Source organism: Paroedura picta, chromosome 15 (assembly GCF_049243985.1).
Source record: "Paroedura picta isolate Pp20150507F chromosome 15, Ppicta_v3.0, whole genome shotgun sequence".
NCBI lineage: Eukaryota > Metazoa > Chordata > Lepidosauria > Squamata > Gekkonidae > Paroedura > Paroedura picta.
Genome location: NC_135383.1, coordinates 30,017,739 through 30,034,778, shown reverse-complemented (window position 1 = coordinate 30,034,778; position 17,040 = coordinate 30,017,739). Strand labels below are relative to the sequence as shown.

General features: G+C 49.6%; 1 protein-coding gene across 1 annotated transcript in view; it reads right to left on the bottom strand.

The window, feature by feature from the left end:
* Nucleotides 1-11,348: 11,348 nt before the first annotated feature.
* Nucleotides 11,349-17,040, bottom strand: part of KSR1 (kinase suppressor of ras 1) — a 168,351-nt gene continuing 162,659 nt past the window's right edge. The window contains exon 20 of the mRNA XM_077311439.1: nucleotides 11,349-15,691. Coding sequence (XP_077167554.1) covers nucleotides 15,613-15,691 — 79 coding nt within the window. The 3' untranslated portion in view covers nucleotides 11,349-15,612. The remainder of the gene's footprint in view (nucleotides 15,692-17,040) is intronic.

Here is a 17,040-nt window from a genome sequence, read left to right as displayed (position 1 = left end):
CCCAGCCCGGGGGGCTCCGGGGGCGGCCTGCCTCTGGCCATCGCCGGGACTGCGCCCGTGGGCAGGATGCGAGACCCTCCGGCCTCTTCGGAGCAGCGGGCGGGGGAGATGAAGGGGGAGTTCCGCCCTTCGGGGCCTTGGCGGGGGCCGGCGGAGGTCGCCCTCTTGGCCGCCAGCTCCGAGGAGCGGTTGGGTGATGCCGGGGGGGGGGTGGGGGGGCAGCACCCGTTGCAGGCCGGCCGGATCCCACGGGCCCAATCCCCGCTTTGGAGGCGACCCCCTCGCACCTGGTGGCTCCCGCGATGACCTCCCCATAGGCGGGAACTTGGCTCAAGGCAGCCCCTTCTTCTTCACAGGACCAGAAAGGCCTGGCTCCTTTCCTTTCCTGTCCTCGCAGGGGAGACATTTCGGGGGGCCCATCTAGGTGGTTTCATTTTAGCTCAGAAGTTGCCCAAGGCCACCTCCACTCTCCCCCTCCATCCTCTCTCCTCCAGCATCAGGGGGTCTAAGGGTTGTTTCTTTTTAAAATATCCATTTTTTTAAATGTCCGTTCTCCCCTCCCTTGGAATCTGTTAAGCTTTATTGGGGAAAAGCACACAGAGAAGTACTTAATTACCATTTCTTTAGCTTCTTTCTGAAGACTTCTTTGCATGTATAAAGTTATCCAATTGTAGTTATCAGATTGGTTTCAGCAGGAAAACAAGGCCCACCCTGTGGCACAGCTGCCACCTTGACCCCTGATCCTGCACCGCCTCCCTCAGCCCTGCAATGTTCTGGCCAGGATCCATCCCAATCGCTCAACCACCGGCCTGGTTTCCTGACCAAAACTAAGGAAGGCCTGGAACAGCTGATCAAAAGGTCAATGAAGCAAGCAAGAAGCCTGGCCTTTTCTTAAGCACTAAAAAGACAAAAATAAGGACCACTGCTAAAAGCAGACATGTCACAATAACAATGGATGGTGAAGAGATCAAATGCGTTCAAGAGTTCATTTTCCTCGGGTCACAAATTGATGTGAGTGGCAACTGCAGTCTGGAAATCAAACGCCGGATTGCTCTGGGTCGCTTGAGCTGAACCTGGAAAGGCAGGGACAGAAGCCTGACCTCCAAAAGTAGATTAGTTAGATCTATCCTATTTTGAGTAGGCTCTTATGGCCATGAAAGCTGGACGATGAAAAACTCAGGTGAGAATCGATTCCTTTGAGAGAAGGCTTCTGCGGGCTTCATGGGTGGCAAAAGTCACAAACAGGGAGATGCCACACGGCATAAACCCTCATCCGTGACTGGTAGGCAAAATCACGGAACTCCTCCTCACTTACTTTGGCCAAACCATGTGATCCTACTCAGTGGAGAAAGCAGTGAGCTGGGATTGGCCAGTGGAAAAAGGAAACCAGGCCGGTTGGGGATGACCGAAGGTTATTTAGATTCCTTCCTCCAATCTTAATTCCAGTGTCTGATTCTCTGAGTTGTCTCTCTTATAATGATCTCAGAATACAAGCTAAACAGCAAGGGGGAAAGAATACAACCTTGGCACACGCTTTTCTCTATTTTGAACCAGTCAGTGTCACTAGATGGTGTACGTACAGAGGCTTCTTGGTTGCATAGACAGGCTGCATCAGTTTGATCAAATGCACTGGCACACCCAAATCTTTCAGGGCTTCTCACAAGTTGGCAACATTTAGTTGTTTTAAAACATTTACTTGCTTTAGTCAGGCTGAGAAAGTTTCCCAAACAGACCAAAGTTTGAATCCAGTCTAATTTTGGGTCTACATTTTTGTGTGCCTGCTTTGCTCTCTTGCTTCAGACCCCCTCGAACCCCCTCCTGAATCTATCCCCAATGAGGGCAGAAATGGCTTTTAATGGCCGGGAGCTGCAGGACGTCCCTTCAGCAGCCAGGCCAGCTCTGCTGTTACGTTGCTCATTCACCACTAAGGAGGATTGGGAACCTGGCTAGGAAAGAAGGGAGAGTTTGGGCTTTAGCAGCTGCTGTGATTCAGCTCCTGGGACCACATCTGGCCATTTGGTCTCACTGTACAAATGGAGAGAGATCCAGATGTGTCTGTCTGTAGTCAGAGTCTAGGAGCCAGAGTCTAGGAGCCCCGTGCAGAATAACAAGCTTTGTAGCAGGGGAGAACCTTCCGTGAGTCACTGCTCATTTCTTTGAAGCGATATCTGCACACAGAAGCTGCTAGCCTAACGCAGGCACCGCTGCACTCAAAGGCCATGCTGGTGTTTCAGACCAACAAGGCAGCCCGAGACGGGCAGCCCTGTCCGTAGCTCTCCTGAGTCACTGCAGCCACTCATTGAAGCCCTTTCCCCTGCAAACGGCTACCAGGAGGCCCTTCCAGCCATGGCTATCACGAGGCAGGTATCACAAGACTCCTCCTTCTCAGGGAAGGAAACAGATCCTGCATCAGCTCATCCTGAAACTTGTGACCAGACAGAGAACTGATGAACCACAAAACAGTTTCTTGTTCTCAGTTCTTAGAAACAGGATTAAAAGCATTTCTTTCCCAAAACGTTTGGAAGACTCTCATTGTCTGCATCTCCCACCCCTAATATTCTTGCTGGGCTGAACACGTCCAGAGCATCCCACTTGTGCAAGCAGAACATGGCGGCTAAGAGGAAAGGTGAGCCGGCAGCAATCCCAAGTTCAGATTTCTCATCCATCCTGGTCTCATGAAGTGTCTTCGAGAAAGCGTCTTAGTTCAGCTCCCCATCTCCAATATGGGAATAATACCAACCTAATTTACAGGGATAGCATATGGACTACCAAGATAACACATAGAGCATTATAAAACATTGTTCTCTACCTAAAATTATACATTTCGGATACTAAAGGCTAGTGACTAACTGACGTATGAAGCACCCCACAGGTCTACACTAACATCCAGTTCTACTAATAGCCACTATAGGAGCAAGCTGAAGTCAGCCTGTCTAGAAGAAAGTCCCACTTTATTCACTGAGGCTTACTTACAAGGAAGTGTTCTTAGGACTACAGCTGATAGGCACATCTCCAAGTTCTCTGCCTACTCAGCTCCCCATAACTGGAAGCCTCCCAGACAACTACAGTCCACTAAACTCCCAGGAAGAGTTGCTGGGGAGACAATGGGGGCACTGATGCACTGATGCACGATCTCAAATTATGAGCTTTCCTCTTTCAAAGACAAACAAGGACCCCCCCCCCATCTACCCAAACACCACCATTTGGAACAGCTCAGCTAGACGACTGTCTGCAGATGTGAGCCAGGACTGGAAAACAGGAAACTACTGCTGTATTTTTCTGTGGGAAAGATTCCACCCTACATATCTAAATACAGTCTGTTTATCTAAATTAAAATAATACAGGCCATCCAGTCCCACCCGCTGCTCAAGTCAGGATCAGCATCCAGCATCCAGGAGAAGGATCTGTCCAGCCGCTGCTTGAAGACCACCAGTGAGGGGGAGCTCCCCACCTCCTTAGGCAGCCCATTCCATGGCTGAACTAGACTCATACAATCCTAGAGTGGGAAGGGGCCATCCAGGCCATCTTGTCCCACCCCCTGCTGAGTGGGATCAGCCTTAAGCATCCAGGAGAAGGATCTGTCCATCAGGGGGAGTTCCCCACCTCCTTAGGCAGCCCCTTCCACTGCTGAACTGGACTCATAGAATCCTAGAGTGGGAAGGGGCCATCTAGGCTATCTAGTCCCCCCTGCCCTCCATGCAGGATCAACCTCAAGCATCCAGGAGAAGGATCTGTCCAGCTGCTGCTTGAAGACCATCAGTGAGGGGGAGTTCCCCACCTCCTTAGGCAGCCCCTTCCACTGCTGAACTGGACTCATAGAATCCTAGAGTGGAAAGGGGCCATCCAGGCTATCTAGTCCCCCCCCCCCGCCCTCCATGCAGGATCAGCCTCAAGCATCCAGGAGAAAGATCTGTCCAGCTAGCGCTTGAAGACCATTAGTGAGGGGGAGCTCCCCACCTCCTTAGGCAGCACATTCCATGGCTGAACTAGACTCATACAATCCTAGAGTGGGAAGGGGACATCCAGGCCATCTTGTCCCACCCCCTGCTGAGTGGGATCAGCCTTAAACATCCAGGAGAAGGATCTGTCCAGCTGCTGCTTGAAGACCATCACTGAGGGGGAGTTCCCCACCTCCTTAGGCAGCCCCTTCCACTGTTGAACTGGACTCATAGAATCCTAGAGTGGAAAGGGGCCATCCAGGCTATCTAGTCCCCCCCGCCCTCCATGCAGGATCAGCCTCAAGCATCCAGGAGAAAGATCTGTCCAGCTAGCGCTTGAAGACCATTAGTGAGGGGGAGCTCCCCACCTCCTTAGGCAGCCCAGTCTACTGTTGAACTCCTCAGATTGTGACAGTTATCTAGAATGTTATGCTGAAGATTAGTCCTGCTACATGGACGCAAGATCTGAATAGCACACAAACCTCAGTGCTTGGTGGGGAAGTCTTTTTGCCTTAGAATCATAGAATAATAGAGTTGGAGGGGACTTCATGGCTCATCTAGTCCAACCCCCCGCACTATGCAGGACACTCACAACCCTCTCGCTCACCCACTGTCACCTGCCACCCCCTTGAGCCTTCACAGCATCAGCCTCTCTGTCAAATGGCTATCTAGCTTCTATTTTAAAATTTCCAAAGATGGAGAACCCACCACCTCCCGAGGAAGCCTGTTCCACTGAGAAACCGCTCTAGCTGTCAGGAACTTCTTCCTGATGTTGAGACGGAATTTCTTTTGAATTAATTCCATCCCATTCGTCCTGGTCTGTCCCTCTGGGGCAAGAGAGAACAATTCTGCACCATGCTCCATATGGCACCCTTTTAATTACTTGAAGATGGTTATCAGATCCCTGGCCTCCAAGATCACTGGGCTCCAAGATCACTGCAGATGGGGATTCCAGCAAAGAAATTAAAAGACGCTTGCTCCTGGGGACCCTGCCAATGAAAGTGCATTTAGTCAAGGCTATGGTCTTCCCAGTAGCAACGTATGGTTGTGAAAGTTGGACCATATGGAAGGCCGAGCGTCAAAGAATTTAGGCTTTTGAACTCTGGTGCTGGAGAAGACTCTTGCGAGTCCCTTGGACTGCAAGGCGAACAAACCAGTAAGTCCTAGAGGAGATCAGCCCTGACTGCTCTTTAGAAGGTCAGATCCTGAAGATGAATCTCAAATACTTTGGCCACCTCATGAGAAGGAAGGACTCCCTGGAGAAGAACCTAATGCTGGGAGCGATCGAGGGCAAAAGAAGAAGGGGACGACAGAGAATGAGGTGGCTGGATGGAGTTACTGAAGCAGTTGGTGCAAACTTAAATGGACTCCGGGGAATGGTAGAGGACAGGAAGGCCTGGAGGATCATTGTCCATGGGGTCGCGATGGGCTGGACATGACTTCTCAACCAGAGCAGAGTAAAGCGGTACCATCACCTCCTGTGATCTGGACACGATACTCCATTTGATACAGCCCCAAATCCCATTTGCCTTTTTAGCCACTGAGTCACACTGCTTACTTCAATGTGTGGTCTACTAAGACTCCTAGATCCTTTTTGCATATGCTGCTGCCCAGACAAGTCTATGCTGTCCTATACTGATGTATTTGGTTTTTCCTACGTAAATGCAGAATTTTACATTTGTCCCTATTGAACTTCATTTTATTTAAGTTTAGCCCAGTTCTCGAGACTATCAAGATCATCCTGTATTCTGTTGCTGTCTTCAGTTGTGTTTGCTGCCCCTCCCAGTTTAGTATTGTCTGCAAATTTAATAAGTATCCCCTCTAATCCCTCATCCAAATCATTTATAAATATGTTGAACAACACAGGCCCCAGGACAGATCCTTGGGGTACTCCAATTGTCACTCTTTTCCAAGAGGATGCTGAACCATTAACAAGCACCCGTTGGGTACGATCTGTCAACCGGTTATTGATCCACCTGACAGAATTAGGATCCATACCGCATTTTACCAACCTGTCAACAAGAATATCATGTGGAACCTTATCAAAGGTTTACTTAAATCCAGATAAACTATGTCCACGGCATTCCCGATCCAGCAAGGTAGTCACTTTCTCGAAAAAAGAGATAAGGTTGTTCTGACATGACTTGTTCTTGCGAAACCCATGCTAAGTGTTAGAACTCACAGCTCTCAGTTTCAGTGGAGTGTTTATTTGTTCCAGAATTTTGCCAGCTACAGATGTCAAGCTGACGAGTCGATAATTACCCGGATCCTCCTTTTTCCCTTTCTTGAAGATGGGGACAGCATTTGCCCGCCTCCAATCATCTGGCATCTCACCTGTTCTCCAAGAAGTGTCAAAAATAATGGACAGAGGCTCAGAGATGACATCTGCAAGTTCTTTTAGTACCCTTGGATGCAGTTCATCTGGCCCAGAAGACTTTGTTTCATTTAAAGAAACTAGGTGTTTGTGGACTGCTCTAACAGTGATCCTAAACCACCATTCCCGTCCCCCGTGTTGTGTTACGTTTTTGCCACATTGATCTCTATTTCCCTCACAAGAGAAGACTGGGGAGAAATAGGAGTTAAGCAGTTCAGCCCTCTCTTCATCATCTGTACACCGCCCGTGGCGCCGCGGGCGCCACGGACTAAATAAAACAGTAAGCCCTTCTGGGGCGGGATGAGGAAGGGTCCGGATTGGACCCTTCCTCATGACAGACAATCGGAGGGAGCAATCGGCAGGCGCGAAGCGCCTGCCGATTGGTCCCTCTGATTCCCAGCCCCAGCAACTGCGCAGTTGCTCCCGCAGTTGCTCCCGGCAGTTGCTCCCGGCGAAGCACCTCTCGCCGCGTCAGGCCGCCGCCCGAGGAAACCCCGAGGCCTCCCTACCTGCCTCCCGGCTGAATGAAGAGGAGCTGAGCCTGGCGCCGACTCCCTGTCCGGCGGACTGACGGAGACCCTCCCGCGATCCAACATGGCCGCCAGTTGCTCCCGGCCTGACGCGGCGAGAGGCGCAAAGCGCCTCTCGCCGCGTCAGGCCGCCGCCTGAGGGAGCCCCCGGCAGTCGCGCAGAGCGCGGCTGCCCGGGCCTCCCTACCCGCCTCCCGCCTGAAAGAAGAGAAGCTGAGCCTGGCGGGGACTCCCTGTCTGGCGGACTGATGCGTTGAGAGGCGTGAAGCGCCTCTCAACGCGTCAGGCCGCCGGACAGGGAGCCCCTGCCAGCCGCGCGCAGCGCAGCTGACGGGGACTACCATCCACAGCGACGTTGGAGCGCCCAGACACCCTCCCGCGATCCAACATGGCCGGACAAGACCTCACGATGACCCGAGGACGCCCCGCCGACGACGACCGCCCTCAACGACGCCTAAGGTGACCTTAATTCCCGTGCGCTGCCCTGTCCCTCTCTCTGCTCGATCCTCCGACCCCTTCCCACTGCCCCCCTCCCCCCTCGATCACACGATCCCCGCCAACCGCCTCTTGAGCCGCCACCCTCCCGGCCCCACCCCCAACGTCCCTTTCCCAGTTCCGTCCCTATGACCCAACTCACCTTGACGCCGTCCTCCGCTTCCCTGGCCCTTTTCTCCCCTTGCCGTAGCGCCGCGCCTCGCATAGGCCATGATGCGCCTTGCCTAGGCCGCGCCTCGTCTACCCAGCGTGCCCTGCGCCACCTCCACCATGGCGCTGGACTGAAACGCCCATGCGCGGACTCCCGCGCATGCCTGCTCGCACTCGCCGTCGCCCCAACCCTCGCACACCAGCCCCAGCCGGCCTGCGTCCCCGCCGCCGCGTCTCCTACATGGTGCACCTCGCAAGCAGCTCTGGTAAGCTGCCCGGATGACCGCCCGCCCTTCTCCCACCCCCATACCAGCCTTCCCGAGCCGTGGCTGCACTGAGCCGCGTGGCTGCCCACCTACCCTGCGGCCTTCTCCCCACATCGGCGACGCCTGCCTGCGCAGAGCCCAGCCCCGGGAAGCCTTCGCCCTCCAAAGGCTTCCCCGCCCAGCGCTTGCTAGCGCCCATTTTATTCAAGGATAAAATGGGCTTTTTTTACTAGTTTGTTATAATTTCACTTTCTTGTGGTCCTTCAGTGACCCAATTCTTTTTCTTGCTTGAAATATAACTAAAGAAGCCTTTTTTGTTATGTTTAGCATTTCTTGCTAGCCTAAACTCATATTTAGCTTTTCTAACACTCCCCCTTCAATTATTGGGTATTTGTTTATCCTTGGTAAGAAGGCCTTCCTTCCATTTCCTAAATGACTCTTTTTTAATCTTTTGACAGCTGCTTATGGAGCCAACTTGGCTTCCTTAGGCTCTTTCCATCTTTTCTTCTCAAGGGAATTGTTTGTGATTGAGCCTTTAGTATTTCACTTTTAAGATACTCCCAGCCCTCTCGGACTCCCGTCTCTTTAAGTCTTTCTGACCACGGGACTCTACGCAACATAAGTTTGTTAAAATCTGCTTTCCTGAAGTCCAGTCTGTACGTACGACTACGTAAAGGTTTTCTCTTTCCCACAATTGAAAATTCCAAAAGCACATGGTCACTACTGCCAAGTGTTCCCACTACTTCCACCTCATCTACCAGTTCTTCCCTATTGATGAGAATCAAGTCTAAAATAGCAGAGCCCCTGGTTCCCCTCTCTACTTTCTGGGAAATGAAGCTGTCGGCAAGACAAGTTAAGAATTTAACAGAATTTGCATTTTTAGCAGAGTTTGTCTTCCAATTGATATCTGGGTAACTGAAGTCACTCATGACCACTGTTTTCCCATTTTTCTAAAATTGTGTAATTTGGTCTAGCAGTATCTCATTCAAGTCCTCTGACTGGCTTGGTGGTCTATAGCAGACGCCCTCAATAATACCACTCTAATTTCCTACTCCTTTTATATTTACCCAAACACACTCACTGAACCTTCATGTTCGGGTACCTGTATTTCTTCACAAGTATAAAGATTCCTAACATATATTGCTACACCTCCCCCCTTCTTTACTTATCTGTCCCTTCTGAATAGATTGTACCCCTCAATTTTAGTATTCCAATTGTATTATCCCACCATGTTTCTGTGATTCCTATTAGGTCATAGCCCCCTTCCTCTATTATGACTACTAGTTCCTCCTGCTTGTTTCCCATACTCTGTGCATTGGTGTAGAGACATCATAATCCATCCTTTGTGTGCCTCATGGTTTTGGGTTTTGAACTTCCTTGTAAGCTAGGAGTTCCCTACTTATGTAACATTCCCTGTAGATTTGAGATCTTCTCATCTTCATATCTTGCCATCACACCAAGTTCTGAATTTATGTCTCATTCCCCCTTTGTGTCTAGTTTAAAGCCCTCTTCACCAGGTGTGCAAGGGTCCCCCCCCAAATACTTTTTCCGTCCCCAGTGAGGTGCACACCGTCTTCTGATAATAGCCCCTCATATTGACATCGTTGACCATGATCCAGAAATCCAAATTGTTCCCATCAACACCATTGACGTAGCCAGTCAGTGGCTAATTTCAAATTGAAATTACTTAAATGTGAACTGGGAGGTTTCCCCAGAGAACCTCCACCACTGCTGTGGAGGAAACCAAGGCAGTGCAGAGTCATCCAGCTTTGGTTGTATTTGCCCTGTGTTTTCCTCCACCGGTGGTTTGTTGGCCAACGCTATTCATTGCTTCCAACTAATTCCAAATCAACAACTCTACTGGCCTATATTTTAATGTAAGTAAGAAGACAAATGAAGATGGAATCTGTCAGGTCTTAAGTTCATGGTACCAAGCAACTACTTGCAAAAAATTTCACCAACCTGTCAGTTGTATCAGGATCCTGAAGGGAAAGAAAAAGTGATACCAAACGGTTCTCTCACCAGCCATTCAATTTAACTGGGCGTGCACTGAGGACGTTGGCGTGGATAGGGTCATATATTTTGGATAGGAAAATATGTCCCATTTCCATACAGCCTGAGGGGGAGGAGCCGTGCCCTGGAGGCCTGGCTTGTCTCTAATGCACAGGCCTGGCCTTGGCTGCCGCAGCAAGAAAGGGAACGCGGGAGAATCCATGAACCCTTGCCATGGCGGCCACCAGAGGCCCTAAAGTGGGCCTAGGCCAGGAGTCCCAGCATCATGCACAAGCTGTCACGCAGGTGACGACCTGCCCTTTCCTGCCCATGCATCATTGGTCGCTGTGCACTAAATTCTCTGCTGCACCTTGAAACTGGGATATGGAGGACAGGATTGAGATTTCTTCCATCCTGCTATGGCATGGACTGAGTTATAAAGTGGATGGCCCATCACCTCTGATCTTAAGGGAGGACTTCCTGTGATCACGGAGAGTGGGCATGATAAACAAGCTGATGAGGTTGCGGTTCTCTCCACAATGTGTCCTTGAGCCAGGTTTTGGCCTAGTAATACAGCTGACTGAGAGTCAAGGATATTGGACATCCTTCAGATTCAGAGAGGTCCCCTACCTTTCTATCCTCTGACAAGTTTAGAAATATTTTGGAACCAGCAGCATCTCGCCTAAGTTTAAAGCCAAATAGCCCTAGAAGAGTGTCATCCTTGCCAGGGGCTCTGCATGCCCAATGGCCATGCTTGAAGGCCGTGACCAAAATATCCCTCTCTCTCGATTCCGTCCGTGTGGAACTAGACAGCTTAAAATCATAGAACATGATTTATTGCGCTGTTCTTTTAACAGTGATATCCTTTTAAAATTAACACTCCTGTGTTTAAAATGTTTTCTAGCTGTTCTGACTCTGTGCTGGTAAAAACACTGTAAAAACGTCAGCTGTTACAGCAAAGTTTTGTGCTACTACCTGTAAAGCCCGTCATCTCGTGGCAGGGTAAGATTTCTGTGAAATGTGTATATTGGGATTGTCCTGTTTTATTCCAGTTTTATGGATAAGAGTTTGTTTCCCCCCTCCTCTTTTATTCTATTTGTTTCTATGTTGTGTTTTATGTTGCTCTGGTTAAGACCATTTAAATAAAATTGATTGGAGACCTGGGTCGTTTTGATGTTCTGCGGGGCTTTGCTTGGAACCACAACTGCATCTGGGAGGTAGAAATCAGTCATTCCAACTGGGCCCCCTTCAAACACGGATTCCTATCGATAAAGGTAAAGGTATCCCCTGTGCAAGCACCGGGTCATGTCTGGCCCTTGGGGTGACGCCCTCTAGCGTTTTCATGGCAGACTCAATACGGGGTGGTTTGCCAGTGCCTTCCCCAGTCATTACCGTTTACCCCCCAGCAGCAAGCTGGGTACTCATTTTACCGACCTCGGAAGGGTGGAAGGCTGAGTCAACCTTGAGCTGGCTGCTGGGATGGAACTCCCAGCCTCATGGGCAGAGCTTTCAGACTGCATGCCTGCTGCCTTACCACTCTGTGACACAAGTGGCTCTTTGATAAAGCTAGAAAGGTTTAAAAAAATAAAAGCCATAACTTCCATTTGTTTCATCCAGAGCAAAGGTTTATTCTCTTTAAAGGACCCTCAAGTATTTAGAATTTCATCAGCATGTCTCTTACATTTTTTTGCCAGATGCGTGAACTAATACAGAACTCTTGGTTAATACGAATATTTTTAAATTAAATTAATAGCTGTTCTGGAAGACAAACTTGATAGAAAATATATTTATATATTTATATATATTTACTGTACAAAGTTTACATTACATTTGAAAAGAAAATAAATGTCAAATTTCACTAATATGACAGACTTCATTTTACACACACGGCTGAAGTTGTGGCTAAGAAAATCTCTTTCACAATCCAGCCGCGCTTCTTCACATTTTCTCTTTCTCTCCCATGGGGGTTCTGGTCTTGCACAACGCCCTCCCCTTCCGTCACCACAAGGGCAGCAAGACAGGGCGGCGGCGGGGGGGGGGGTCCCAGGCAGCCTCCCTCTCATTAGCACAGCTGGGAAAATTATTTAAACCAGCGTAAACAAAGGAGGATCAATATTCGCTGCTTGTCAACAGTTTCTGAAGAGACATCCATTTTTAAAATCCAGGGAACAGTAAAAAAGGGCATTAGACAAAATCTGTGGAGGGACTCATGGAAGCTCAAGCAGGCCCTCCCCGTCCAGGTCCAGACGGGTGGCCCTGTGAGCCTGTCAGCTGCAGCAGCAGAGTCCAGGAGCACCTTCAGGGAGGACGAGGTCTGTGGCAGGGGAGGAACTTCTGGGGGAGAGCCACAGATATGGTCACGACTGAAGGTGCTCCTGGACACTGCTCTTTCCTACTCCATGTACAGAAGTAGCCTACCTGAGCATCAGAGGCCGGGATGATGAGCAGTCGTAAGTATCAGGATGCCAGTTGGTAGGAGCAGAATGCTGGATCCAGGGAGTCTGGCTTCATCCAGCATGGGCAATCCACCCCCCACCCCATTTCCCTCTCCCTTCTCCTCAAGGAAATCTTGGCAGCCATTGTGTGGCATCCTGCCTACCAAGGAGGAGACTGCCTGGCAACACAGGGCCCTTGCTCCCGAGGAGGAGGGGGTGGAAAGCCACAGCTGGCCATTGCCATATGGCTATGCTGTGGGAATGCTCTGCAGCGTGGCTCCCTGTGCCTGCAAGACCATCCCAAGGCGAGGGATTGCAGTGCTGTGCGGTCCAGCAGAGAGCTGCCAACTGGTCAGAACGGCAAAGCAGCCCACGCTCTCCACCAGGACTGGGGGCTCCCTCTGGCTTTTGCCTCACAGAAGGGGCAGTTAGAGAACTACCATGGCAGAGGCTCGACAGAAAGCTCGCTTGCCTTCTGTAGGTCATCAATTTGAACCAAGCTAACAAACCTGGAAGGAATTTTTCAGGTCAAGAAGCTGAGGAGGCCACTTACCCAAACCCAGCACAGTTAGGGCTGTTTCCGGAGGACAGCGGGGGCTTCTAATCATGTGACCCCCTCTTCTAAAACAATCAGATCTGCCAACTCCAGAGGGGCAGGCAGTTGTCTAAAGCCACTTCCCCTGCTGAGGTACCAACAGAGAGTCTGCCAAAACGCCTGTCAACTCTAATGCTGCCATCATGCCTGTTCTTCTACAGTAAGCAACTAGCTGCACCAAAGGACACTTAGAAAAGGGGCACACTTAGAAAAGGGGCACTGGACAATGCCTGTGAGGTGACTACTAATTAGTTTATTTATTCAATTTATACACTGCCCGCCCAGCAAGCCAGCTCCGGGTGGTGCTTCTTCTAATGTTAAAAAGGAGAAGAATAATTTAGGGGGGAAAGGAAGAACAGTGTATTGATTCCTCTTTCAGATATGCCACACCATGAAGAGACAGGATTTAAAACTGCAAACAGAGCAGCTTAACAAATTGTCCTTTAAGGTCACAATTACCTTTGACACCCAACTCAAGAAATATAACCCTCCCCCTGTCTCTCTGCTTACCAGAAGCTACAGAGGTGGGGGGAAGAAGACCCCGCAGTCTCACAGGCCACCCCTGTCACTTCCTTTTCCTCCTGGATCATTTCAGGGGGGTCTATAGAGGGATGCACTTGATCCAGACCCACTGTCAGGCTCACAAGTAAAATCGTAACATGCTCCTGGAAGATCTGCATTTAAAAAGCCATTTAAATTGAATTCATATTCCTACAAAAATCAGCAACCAGTTAGCTTTAAAAATTTGCACCTGGAATTATGTCAAACCAGCAAACTGGCATAAATCTTATGTTTGTAAAGATGCATCTTTCAGCAACTGAATCTCCTAATTCCTACATGGTGGGAGGAGAGCACAAGTGAAGGCAGCCCAGGGAGGCGGGAAGGTCAGCTAGGAGGGAGTGCGGGAGAATGGCACACCCTGCCTTTGGCTCGCCCCTTTCACCTGGTCCTTTATAGTCAGTCCACATTCCCTCCAAAGACTCATGATCTTTGAAACAAAAAATGTAATATTACAATTCTACAAAAGCGTTGTGTAACTGTAGGGATGCCACAATCCAAATGTGGGACCAGCAAAGACTGCCAGGAGAAACCTGTGAAAATTAAACTGAAGTTTAGCGAACTAAAAACTTCACTGAACGAGTGTTTGGAGGTCTCTAGATAACATCCATATCCTAGTAGAAATCTTCTTGGTTCTACAAAAATACAAGGAATGATGTGTCATTTCTTGTATTTTTGTAGAAACAAGATTTCCACAGAGACATAAATCTTACCTAGGGGCCTCTAGGCTAAAATGTTTTTGGTTGGGGAAGCATCAGTTTAATTTTCACGTTTCTTATTAACATTTGGTACTTACCGTATTTGCTGGCATATAAGATGACTGGGCGTATAAGACGACCCCCCAACATTTCCACTCAAAATACAGAGTTTGTTATATACCCGGCACACCCCTGCATCTCCCTGTGACCGGCACTAGTGCGCAAGTGCGCATGTGCGAGCTCTGCGTAGACAAGGGGCGTGCTGGAGCGCCACTGCTTCCCGCCGAGCAGAACGGGCCGGTCACGCCGAAAAGGCTGGCTCCCCTGTCTCGCTACTGATGCTCACCGTGGCCGCGCTGATGACCCGCCACGGCCGTGCTGGATCCCGCGCGATCCTGGATGGTACGTAGGATGAGGTGGGCGGGCATCGGGAGGCCACTGTGGGCAGCTCTGTCTATCCCAACTGAAGGGCACCCGGCGTAGAGGACGACCCCCCCACTTGGAGGCATGTTTTTCAGGGGGGGAAAGTATACGCCAGCAAATACAGTATGTATACATGGCTGCTGTTATTCTGTATTTATTGTACATTTGGATTTATGTTATAATTGTCGAGGTTCACTGAGGCAGCAGCTGCAAGCGAAACGCAGGCTATATCGGACCCGCGTCCGGATTCCAGTGGCATCCCTCCAGTTGCGCACTTCTGTAGAACTGCAGGCGTTATGTTTGTTCTCTTGAAGTATTGGACAAACTTTTTCTATATTGTAGAAATTCTTATCAAGAAGAGTTGTCATCACCCAATTTTTTTTCTGTTTTGCACAGCAAGGGTACACTGTGTCTTTGGTCCTTGAGGCAAAAAAAACAGCAGCCAAAATGCTGGTTTCTATGCCAAAGTCTAGATTCAGTGCTTGCAGGGATACCATCACAGGCCAGTCACCTCCGAGCGAGGAATTCACCAGGAGCGCTGGCCACAGAAAAAAACCACCCTCCTTTCCAGCTCTGCAGTTGTAGTGCGGTTCTCAAGGGCTGGGAAATGTGAAGGCATGCTGCAGATGGAGCCCCACCAGAGGGACAGGTCCCTGCAATCAAGGCGGGGGTGGGGGTGGCGTAGTCAAGCCAGGGCCTTGAACTCAGTCCCACTCTGGATTAAACTGTAGCGCAGATATCCTGTGTGGGACACGCAATGCACCACCTCAAATGGCTCGGCATAAATTCAGACCACAGATAATTCACTGATGAAATAGTTTGTTTTTACAGTGCTACTTAAACATTTGCAAAATAAGAGCGCATTTTTTAAATAAAAAAGCTTTATGTCACATTTATAATTAACCATTAAAATTCACACAGGAAAAAAATCAGAATGTAAACATTTTTTAAAAAGTAAAGTTGCTGATGCTGCACCAGAACTCAGAGGCAAGCATGAGAGTGTGGATGAAATAGTGCTGGGTGCCCCTGGGGGGGGGAGGCAGGCCTTGCACACCCCCCCCCCTCCTGTTATTTGGGAAGATGCCATGAAGATTTACCCACAGAAATGTTCAGGTGATGCAGGCAGAAAGTGTGAATAAGGACCATAAAGAGACCGGACTAAATCTTTTGACTGCTCGACTCCAAATCTCCCAAGGCAAACCGTTCGAATCGGATGACCCCTTTGCTATTGTTGATGCTAAAGAAAAAGGGGTGGGGGAGAAACGAAGGAAAAATAAATCAAGTGGTTACACTCTGAATCACTGTGCGAAGGGGGAAGAAGAGGGGTTGGGGGGCAGGAGCCGGGTCTGGCCGAGGAAACCCAAAAAGCTCCCCTGGGGAAGGCTCAGGGCTCTTTCATCCAGGAGGCTCGTCTCCCTTGGAGGAAACCCCCAACAGTGTTTGGAGCCTCTGTCGTGCCTGGCAGGAGAAGTGACTCCCCACCCCCACCCCAAAATAATATTTCGTAGACCTTGTAAAATACAAACAAAAGGAAAAGGAAAAGACAGAAATAAAGAGGCTTCCAGTCTTATTGATGTGATAGAAACCAAACTGCCGTCACACAGTACAGACAACATTTAAAACCACTTTCCCCTTATAGGTTTCCAACTAATTACAAATACTATAGTTATTTTCTAGTTAAAATAGAAAATTTGGATACTTGAAGTGAAGATAAAATCTGCCCCCCCCCCCCCGCTCTGGCTGAAAAAGCAAAAAAGTCCATTTCTTATTGGCCAGAAAGAAATCAGGCATCAGAGATGGGTGTGGTTTATCTTTTGACTTCCTTTTTATCTAGGTAAATAAATTCAGCTGTGAGAAACCCATGGTCTTCAATCACATTCACATTGCTCTTCTTCCGAAACAAGAGGCCTACAACCAGCCATGGAGGGACACGGGAAGTCCACCCGCTGACTCCTGAGCAAGTGCAGGAAACAGACGCCCCCATCGATGGCCTGAGGCCACCCCACGGGCTGCACGGCACCCTCTCCCCTTGGCCGAGCTCCAACCATTCCTCTTCAGAAGAGCCTTTTTTGTCCACAGAAGTCAACCTGGGCTGAAGGTAGGTTTCAAACCGGGCTGAGCAGCATAAACCTTCTAGGATAACTTAGGAAACAAGTCATACAGCAATTCTCTGGCACATATTATTTATTGGAGGGACAAAAACTCTGAGGCCTGCCTCACTGTGGGCCATTTCTGCCCCACAATCACCCGACCACTGCTAACAGCAACCCCAAACTCACGGCTTCACCTTCCATCTTGAAAAGGGTGCTTCCAAGACTCTGATCACACCTCCAAGGATCTAGCCCTTTTTGAAAATGCCCTTTCTCCAAGAAGCCATCATTCTCCATTGCTCTATTTCTCCTCACAACAACCCTTCAAGGTGGGTTAGGCTAGGAGAGAAAGTCACCCAGAGTAGTTCAAGGCTGTTTCAGCATCTGAACTCAGGTCTTCCACCAGAGCTACTGCAATAGCTAAACCACCTTGGATGGTTCCCCCCAGCAGGGAGCAACGGCAGGGCCAGGGCCGGTCCTGGAAACGCCCGCAGCA